General features: G+C 42.3%; 1 protein-coding gene across 6 annotated transcripts in view; it reads left to right on the forward strand.

Annotated features, from left to right (window-relative positions):
• The window catches only part of Trim9 (tripartite motif containing 9), a 109002-nt gene that overhangs the window by 94593 nt on the left and 4083 nt on the right, over window positions 1-10326 (forward strand). For 2 of the 6 annotated variants that reach the window (XM_005376796.2, XM_005376799.2), the window contains 5 exons: window positions 3556-3744; window positions 6228-6269; window positions 6676-6699; window positions 7534-7837; window positions 10099-10261. In XM_005376796.2, coding sequence (XP_005376853.1) covers window positions 3556-3744; window positions 6228-6269; window positions 6676-6699; window positions 7534-7837; window positions 10099-10261 — 722 coding nt within the window. The remainder of the gene's footprint in view (window positions 1-3555; window positions 3745-6227; window positions 6270-6675; window positions 6700-7533; window positions 7838-10098; window positions 10262-10326) is intronic. The other 4 variants (XM_013510331.1, XM_005376802.2, XM_005376798.2 and 1 more) reach the window with 3 other exon arrangements.

The raw sequence follows: 10326 nt of genomic DNA on the forward strand, positions 1-10326 counted from the left end.
GATTTTCTCCAACTTATTATTTTTTCCTGTGGCCAGCTCTCCTGCATGTTTCCCACCTGCTCAATTTGAATATACATGATACACATCGAGTAAGTGTCAGCTAATGAACACATAACAGGAATACACAGTGAGCCAGGCAGAGGACACCACCTAGATACACTTTTTTCCTCCTGAACCTCTCATGGCACATCTTTGCTTTGGTACCTTTTGGCTACTTTCAGAGGCCCCTGGCATTAGCTAGCACCCTACTCCTAAATCCAGCCAAATGCAGGTAGAAAGGGAACGAAGCCCAGGGAAAAGCAAGAGGAAAATGATGAAAGGACATCTTGACACATTTGTGTGCTGGACACGGCCCCTGTCCTTGGGTTACGGATGTGCGTGGAGTCTCCCGTACAACTCTCACGTACCGTTTTCCACTGCTCTTCCCACTAAACTTCAGCTAAACCCTTCGCCCAGACAGGAACACTGCATATGATGACACGTGGCATGATATTTGCAATCTCTAATGGAGCTACTTGTCTTTCTCCAGTTTAAAATGAGTCACCATGATAGATATTAACTGAAAACTAAAACACAGCTCCCTATCGTGTATTCTGAAAATAATAACAGCATTCCCCTTTGAACTGACTAATGAATAGCAATGGCTGAGAAGCCTTCCCCATATCTTAGTAGTTGTTTTTTGAAAGGGAGGGTATCATGCAGCATACACACTTGAATAGCTGTGTATATGTTCAGTGGGAGTTAAGTATGATTTGGCTAAACTAGGGAGCAGAAAGACAGTTTTCAATACCGTCATATAGTTTTTGGTTCATTTGAAGTCTATATGTAAAAAAAAATGATTGGAAATAAACTCTAACATAGAAAAGGGAAGATTTAAAGAAGATCGGCGACTGACCTCAAATATTTGAAGAACTAGTGATCTGTTTCATGTGGCCCCAGCTAGGCACAGGAATAGTTGGTGAGTGGAGCCCCCAGAGGGGTAAATCCCACCAATACCAGCAATAACTACAGACTGAGGGGCTGGGGATTTAGCTCAGCGGCAGAAGCGCCTGCCTGGCAAGCGCAAGGTCATGAGTTCGGTTCCCGGTACCGGAGAAAAAACAAAAAAAAAAAAAAAAAAAACTTCAGACTGGAAGCGGCTGGCTGGAGGCAATGAGTTCCTCATCCCAGGAGACAGCAAGCAAGGCTTGATGTTTCCTCCTCAGATGTTATTGAGATAAATGCCCTCCCTCCAAGACTCCTGCAACTTAAGATAATCTAAAGGCGTAGATGGCCTGGAAGCAAGTGACTGAACACTTGCACGGAAGGCCCATAGGGAGGTGAAGGGAGAGTTGCCTGTCTAGTCTGGCTGTAATCAGACGTCAGATGTTCTCATTCATTTAGAAAATTCTCATGATTTAGGCAGTTTTTTTAAAAATAGGAGCTGCTTAGAGAAGGTGGGATAGAAGCCAAGTAGGTAAGAAATGGGAGATTATAAGTCTCAGGGAAAAAAACTGTAAAAACAAAGAAGGAAGGGTTGAGGACACGAATATTAACCATTTGCCTGAGTAGATATCATAGTTCAAGAAGGAGAGGAGACAAGGAGAATTGGGTCCTCAGTAAACAAAGGATCCGTGTAAGAGCATAGGAAACACAACAGCCATTCCAATAATATTGTTACTAATTCCAGTAACAGTCATAGCTGCCTGCAGTCCCACCATCACCCGCTCCAAGTTCCTCCTGGTGCTGAGAATAGAAAAGGTACGTATAATTCATGACGGGAAGGGACACAAAATCATTGCTTGGAGATTCAATGCCCTCTTACCCTTCACACCCTTAATTTATGAAGCAACGAGTGTTTTCAGTATTATAAACCAATTGTCATAACTGGTGAAAGATATACTTCCAATCAAATTCTTGTTAATAAAAATCTCTCATTGACATAAACATAGTTGTAAATGCCTTCCCTCCCTAAAAGAAGCCCATGCCCATTGGTGGTACTATTTCATATTTCAAATCTTTCCATTAAACAAAAGACTGATTTTCCCTTAAACTGATTATAGCATAAATCATTTTTAATTGATCATATCTGAACTAAAAAAATGACCGTGTATGTCAAGTCATCCAAACTATATGAAGTGTAGGTAGAAATTATTTGAGAACATAAACATGTACCTCTGTACATAGCAATTGCTGTTCTCTGAGATCTGAGATTTTTTTCGTATACTTGGAAAAAAATATCTTCCCCCAACGATGAGCCTGAAGTCGGAAGCTAACTTGAATATTGTGAATTTAGAAATGAAAGTGGGGCTTCTCTTAGCAGTATTAAATCTTACTGAGATCTTCAAATAGGATCACATTTTGCACACACACTTCAGTTATTTTTACTTGATCATGCGCAGGTTAGCATTTTGGTAGAAGAAGGGTGTGCAACAAAGAGCTGTTCACAGACTCCAGCCAGAAAAATATCCACAGTAACACCTGGTCACCAAGAAAAACAAACTTTTTTTTGATGAGAAGGAAGTTCCTTGGAGTTTTGGACATGAAAGGTCACCTTCTGCAATCTATCACCTCTGAAGTCTTACTATTAAACTGAGTTTTAAGATGGCTCCAATTGATTAAAACCTATTTGTGACCAGACTACACCACTGCATAGAGCCAGCTACTGTTAGACAAAAGAGAAAAGATTGGCTTCAGTAATTTAGAGAGCCGAACTCACAACTTCCTAATCAGATCAAGTGACTGGTAAGTCTTTACATGCTGGTCCTGACTATCTGAAAAGAAACCAGGACAGGTTTACACTAGAGCACCTCCCGCTGCCCACAGTCTGCTTGTGATTAGAGAGCCAGAGATGGTCAATGATGTCCTTAGGCTGTGACTGTAATTCAGAAACAAAGGTCAGGCACATTCCCTGGTTACTTATCCAGCTCGTCTTTCAAGGCACCTCACACTGCCACTAGTATTCAAAGTCTTGAAGGTACAAAAACTCATCTAGAAATACACATATATATATAATAGGCACACTATACATATGTATGTATATGCATTTTGTAAAAATTATCACACCCTTTATGAGACTGTGGCTAAATGCACAGTAATTTTCAGGGCAGCTAAAGCTGGTAAAGGATTAATCACCTCTTGTTCATCAATGGGTAAAATTTACCTCTAACATTTCTAAACTGAATTCTAAAAAGTTGTCATTTAATTTAAAAGAAAGCTTCCAAAATCCCTTTTCTACAACTAAAAATTGGAGGGAAGTGAAAACAACTGCTAATAACATCAGAAATGTCCTCTGGTCTTTTTGTTTTTGTTTTTTTTTGTTTTTTTCCGGTACCGGGAATCGAACTCACGACCTCGCGCTTGTCCTCTGGTCTTGAGTCCTGTCCTGCTGAGATTCCCTGACAGCTCCCAGACCCCCAGGCCCCCAGGCCCCTTGGTTTTATTAATGTCTACGTGTGGCACCTGCGGGGGACAGATGAGGCTTTCTGTGAATGCATTGATAAGGCAGCTGTGGGAAAACCGTGCTGGGCAGGTAGCAGATTTCTGATCTCTAGTTTGCATTGATCTTACATCTAGACACAGATTCAGAAGAACAGACCCTCCCTTTTCCAGTGCCTTCGGAAAGATTGCCGCTCCGTAGAATGAGTCCTTTCTCCTCCACCCTTAATCTGCAACCCAGCTTCCCCGGGAGATCCTACTTTGATTTCCGATCCTCACCCCACCAGATGAGCTTGCATTCTTCCTTGCAGTCTCTCAATGCACCGGGTGAGCCGAGCTGTCAGCCTTTCCTCTTGCTCTCTGTGCCTTGACGGCATCTCTGAAACACCTGTTTTGTTCTTGCTGTTTATGTGCGTGGCGAGGGGGATGAGCTAGTCTTTGTGTCTGTGGCCTGCTTCCCGTTGAGGAGCATTTGGATAGTGGCGCTTCATGGCTTTCTTGTTTGTGTGGTGTGAAGACCTGCCGAGGAGCTGTGGTCCGTGTCCAGTGCATTGGAAAGTGATGAGTGAAGCGGTTCTTTTTGCACAAACTGGTACCACCATGGGAAACTCGCTCTGTCATCACATGCAGTGGCGCGGCACGCACAGGCGCTGGCTGAGGGGAGGCCGTGGCACTAGTATGGAGGTTTGCAACCCTTCTGTATCCAGGAAACCAGCTGTGACTGGGAGACTGGATAGGTGCATCTAGCCTGGAGTGGTCTGATTAAACATAGACTCAAGAGATCTTGACAAAATAAAATAGAGTAAACAAAAACAACAGATTGCGTCCAACAAAGCAGGCAAAGCAGAGAGCAGAAAGGGAAAAGCATTTCCTGCCAAAGCCTGGCTCGCTGGTAGGACAGTGGGCTCATGGCTGATTGTTTTTCTCCAAAGGGCAGGGACCACTGCTAGCTGAATTAGAAACCCTTCCCTCCTAATGCCTAACATCCAAAGATCTGGGCAATCAAAACCTGCAGCCTCTGGAAAGCTTCCCATCACCAATATGGCTGTGACAGCTTATGGCTGTGTTCAGGGAAGCTAGACTTGTGTTACTTTGCAGCGAGCTCTGTCTAGCAAACAGTATTCTAAACCATCTCAAATGCAGACCTATTTGATCTCTTCAGGACTATATTGTAATCATGGATGCACATTTCACATTTCCAAAGGTTTCTTTTGGTTTTTATTTTATTCTTTTGGCTCATCCCACATCCTGGAATGAAGAAGGCCACAGCATGACAGTGCAAAAAGGATGCAGGGACTTCAAGCTCTCTTGAAAATGACATCTTTCTTTGTGCTTTTACGTTTCTTATTGTTTTTCTGTGCACTACTGGCTTTCCAACATGCTTTGTTACTGAATTCTCTTCCCTTGTGTCTAATGTACTGAAATATTGTTACAGTCTTTGTAATGTATATTGTTGCAAGAATAAAACAAAATGTGGGCTTGGGGATATTTCATGGGTATATTTAACAGCATTGTTCTAGCTGTACTGTTGGCTCTTAAATGTATGATGGTGTGTTTAAAGTAGTGTAAATAGATTTCAGAACATTTGTTTCAAAAAGTCTTACAAAAGGCATGATTCATTTAAAAATTTTAAAAGCCCTCTTTACAGTGTACAAATTTTCTTGCAAAGCTGGACATGAAATTCAGTTTCAAAATTCTGAGTGTTTTATACTCAGTGTGCTCTAACTAACCCATGAATAGAAATTGAAGTGATGATCAGGAGAATCTAAACATAAAAATTATCCAGTCATTAGGAGAAATGATTCCTTTGTATGTGATTGCATATCAGAGTAAAATAAACCCATCAACATTAAGGTCATAATCTCAAAATCCTGTTTTTGACTCAGTCTTCTGTAGTAAGTTGATTTTTCAATTCTTATAAGAAAATGTTTTAAGTCAGCATATCATCCTTCAATTGCTTTAGAAATTATCAAGCCATTGCTAAGTTGAAAAGAAATTACATGATCCTATATCCCCTAGTGCTCATCAAAACCACAACTTCTAGACTGGTCCTCAACATCACTGGACACTATAGTTCACACACCCAAGAACATTTTAGGACCAGACTGCCTTCTCCCACCTCTCTTGGAATAAGGGTCTCCAAATGTTAGGGAGGGATGTGGTTGGAAAAAGTTCCACAAGTGATTCCACTATGTCTCTGACATCTCTCCAATGCCAATCAGCCCTCCTCTCCAGCCTCAGGTGAGAAGGATTGATATAGCAAAACAATCTTAGGAAAAAGAGGTAATTTGTGTTTTTCAAAACATTCAGTTCACATCCTTATTGTCAGGTGCATTCACACGTGGATTACATCACGTTTAGTTATACAGGTATCATTTCACGTGAGCCCCACTTACAAGACGTTTTGTCATAACCAGCATTAGAAATGCATAGAATAGTGATACAGGGCAGAGTTGTATTAAGATCCAGTGGTCTCTCAGTTTCAATTGCTCCGATTTTTCTTGTTTTAAAACAGCCTCCTCAGTATGCAAATGCCAGTGGACAAGACTGAACTTGGAAGGTGATGAAAATTTAAGCTGCAAACTTTAACTGCAGAGGGCTTATGAAAGGGTGAAACATATGCTTTTCATTTATAAGCAGCAGAGGAGCAATTTTTACTCGGCTAGGAAAATGAGCATAAAAAGGGCTTTGTTTTTTCATGAATCAGGCCTCTGGTGATATGTTCAATCGGTGCTTTTAAAATGTATACAGATAATTTTGATCACCCTGCTTGTTGTTTCTTAGCTTTGATGTGTAGTATCTCTTTGTAGGATGCAATTTTGAGACACAGTCTGCACCTTACTCTCAATTAGGCAAGTATATCTACTGTAATTGTTACCTTTTACTTATGTGGCTGGTGTGCTAAATTTCCTTCACAAAATAAATGATGGCAGCTTATATTATGTCAATGAAATTGTCTAGTTGTCTTTCAAACCTCATTATAACAGTTTCTCAAATTCTTTAAAGAAATGGGACAACGTCTACATTTTTTAATGTTACACTTTGAAGCTTACTTTCATACTAGTTTTCTTACGCTTCAGTGCAAAACACTCTTAATAAGCACTAAATACAAGTGAGACCAGCAGTCGTAGTGTGTGTAGCATTTTCAGTGGAACACCTTTCTGGGTATTAGTCTGTCAAAAGAGACATGTTTTCTTATCAATGTCAATTTTGCTTCCTGTTTCTTCTCCCCCATGCCTTTCACTGGAATGACAACAGTTGACATTAAAAAGCTGTTGGCAGGTATGGAATAATCTTATTCTGTTACAAATAGCAAAGGCGGAAGCGCATGGGAGCCGGCTCTTAGGTCCAATAAACCAGTGATTTCATTTCTGTAGGCAGCATTGATAAAATGGTGCATAGCAATGTGTTCAAAAACGTCATTCCCTCTGCACCAAACATCCAAACTACCTACTGATCCAGCAAAGTACATCACTAGATGAAATACTCGTTTCAGGAGTAGCACACATTTATCAGTTATGAAGGAAGCTGCCTTACCTGTCTTATGTCCAAGTTGTATGCACTCATGAAAAGGAGTGTATGTTACTTATAGTGTTGCCTCTTGTAAGCAGACACAACAGCCAAGGACGTTTTCAAGACAACTAGACATTAGTACTTCTGCTGAAGGGATATTTCCTGATTTCACTCAGTGTGTTTTATCCCTCCTCCATCCAGGACTCTAGATCTAGGCTCCCTGCCTCAGGGGTTACAGGCATCTTAGCGCATACCCTCTCCCTTTATGTCTCTGGTGCACTGCCCTGCCAGTCACCAGGTGAAGGGACTTGTGCCTTCCAAAGTCGATGCCACTTCACTCCCGGATCACCTGGTTGGGAGTGCAGTCTGAGCCAGGTAACCCCTGCTGAAGCGGTCGTGTGTCCTCCATCTGCTTCTGGTGCAGAGTGCTGACTCGCAGGACCAGTCCCTCCCTGCTCACTTGCAGCTCCCCAGGCCCCAGACACCTCCCTCTTGCATGGTAGCATAAAACCACAGCACTACACTCCTCACCCACCCAGGAGTGTGTTACAGCGGCAAGCCTGATGGTTCCATCATAATAACCCGATTCCCTTCTGTCCTCAGTGGCCTGGTTTGCTTTTGATCCTGGTTCAGCGCACTCCGATATCATCTTGTCCAATGACAACCTGACAGTGACCTGCAGCAGCTACGATGACCGGGTGGTGCTGGGGAAGACTGGCTTCTCCAAGGGCGTTCACTACTGGGAGCTAACAATAGATCGCTATGACAACCACCCCGACCCCGCCTTTGGCGTGGCTCGCATGGATGTGATGAAGGATGTGATGTTAGGAAAGGACGACAAAGCTTGGGCAATGTATGTGGACAATAACCGGAGCTGGTTCATGCACAACAACTCGCACACAAACAGGTACCCTGCAGCCCCCCAACCAAGCCTTCTTCACGTTGGCTTCCAGGCACCAGCGACCTCCCCAGAACCCTAGTGTAAGGACCAGTTTCATAGACAACATTAAGGAAGTTGGGCAGGCAGTCTCCAGGAAGTCACACTCTTAGCTGAGTCCATTCTGCTGGGCTATCTTTTGCATCCGAATAGATGTGAGCCCTTTTCTTGGGCATTCAAGGCAATAGTTCACCCAGAGCTAGAAACTAGGATCCCCAGGCAGATCCATCATAGGATTCTCAAACCTAGTCCTACAACCTACCAGAAAAAGGCTTTTGACCAAAGTAATTTGTTTTTGTGAAACTTCAGATTGTGAATCCCCCAATTTAGCATTCCATATGGGAAAGCTATGAGGATTAAATGCAAAAATGCTTCACACTGGAGACACCTGAAAAATAGAAGAGCCACTGTTCTTACTATGATTATTATCACACTACTACTCAAAATAGAAGCTATTCATTAAACTCAGTCCGATGGAGGCCAATTTGAATGGGTTTATACTTGAGGAACTCCCTTGTATGAATTCAGAGCACCTACTTTGATGAAGAGAATGTAGTCAGCTCTTCAATGATTTCTTCTACCATTAAAATATAGACCATTACAATTTAACACATAGCATAATTTTTTCCTTGGATTTCTTTTTCATTTATTTGTGTTATCTTCAAGTGTATTTTTCACTCACTTCCTATGCTGAGAAGTGTCTTTCATAGACATTAGTACACTTTACCCCCAAAGGTGCACCAAGATAGATTTTCATGGTGTATGGTGGAGGGAAATCCAATGTGTCAGCTCAGAGGGCAAGCAGTTCAGGCAGTGACAGGAGAATTGGAGTCTACTCTCTGAGCTTTTCCTGCATACCTGTCACTGACCTTCTCTAGCCAGTAGCTTCCTAGGGCCTCCTTTTCCCTGGAGTATTTTCTGCCCATCTCCACTAAGTGTATATTACTTATTATACCTGAAGTGAGCACACATGTCATTTTACTCAATATCAAATGCTAGAAGGTATACATAAGCAGTTATCCTCAGAGATACAGTTTTAAGGGACCTCTCGGTCACTAGATTCCCGATACCATCACCCATGGACTATACCTAGCTAGCATCTTTATTTTGATCTGAAGGAGTGAATAAGAACCCAACCATCACACTCTGCAGAGACACACAATCTTAAAGCCAGACACCTCTGCTTGCATGCAAACTGCATGTCGCTCGTGCTGTCCTTGTCAAACCTGTGACTAACAAGATGCGATTCGTAAACCTGTCTTCTCGTGACCGTGTCCAGGCTATATTCTGCATGCAAGAGGAAATGAATGATGTTTCTAAATTTCTGTGCTCTGCTGAGATGAGGATGAAGCTCAGTACTGTTAGGTCTCAAAAAGGGAGGGAAGATAAATCTGATCATCCCTGCTTAATGGCATTCTGTGAAGCTGTCAATTGACATATACACAGTTCTTTGTAAAATGCCGCTTGTACCGAGTTTCTTTAAAACATTACATTTCCTGTAGTATAATTACCTCACTTTACAGAGAAGAATCTTCTCCAGTGCTGTCATTTTACAGAGCCTCTAACTTCTTAATTCAAACTCAATATGCCAAAAAAATGACCATCTTTCTGAAGTGAGTTTTATTATTTAATGGGAAGCAGAAGGCCAAAACTCCAATTTTTTTCATGCACAGGTTTTAGGTTCAACTTAAGTGCTTCTTTATTTGGCTTTCAAATGAAGTCATTGCATATTTCATGGTATTTAATTTACATCATTTATGCAAAGTGTGCGATATAGCTAGAGTCAGAGCTCTGATGGCCACAAGGCTGTATCGCTTTCTGGTCTTTAATGCTTTGTTTCCTACGGCTCAGCTCAGGGAGCTAGTTCACTCTCAGCAATGCAGAGCAACCACGCCTTCTCATCAGAGGCAGAAATGCTGCCCCTGCCCCGTGAGAATGGGTGGGGAGCAAAAAAACGCTACTCTTACTATAAAGCACAGATATACATACACACAGTACATGAGTGGGTCTGTAGTATATCTGTGATATTTGAAACTTTGTGTGCAAAGGAGTGCTTCGAGAAAAAATTGTTTTCAAAAGCTGGGGGAGGGGTCATAAAGGAGGCATTCTAAAAAAATTTTAAACAGGTTGCAAAACCCTGATTTAAACTACAAAAAGGGGAGCTTTGGGGATGACAACAAGCAAGTGAAACTCCGTTTTGTTGTTGTTGTTGTTCTTTTCTTTTCCCACAGAACTGAGGGAGGGATCACAAAAGGGGCCACAATTGGGGTCCTCCTCGACTTAAACAGGAAAACCTTAACGTTTTTTATCAACGATGAACAGCAAGGTCCCATAGCCTTTGAGAACGTGGAGGGTCTGTTCTTCCCAGCCGTCAGCCTGAACAGGAATGTCCAGGTATGCACCCCGATCCTGCCCCGCCTCCCCCGCTCGCGTCCGCATCCCGCCCCTGCCCCCACCCC

This window comes from Chinchilla lanigera, unplaced genomic scaffold (assembly GCF_000276665.1).
Source record: "Chinchilla lanigera isolate Chin_1 unplaced genomic scaffold, ChiLan1.0 scaffold00008, whole genome shotgun sequence".
NCBI lineage: Eukaryota > Metazoa > Chordata > Mammalia > Rodentia > Chinchillidae > Chinchilla > Chinchilla lanigera.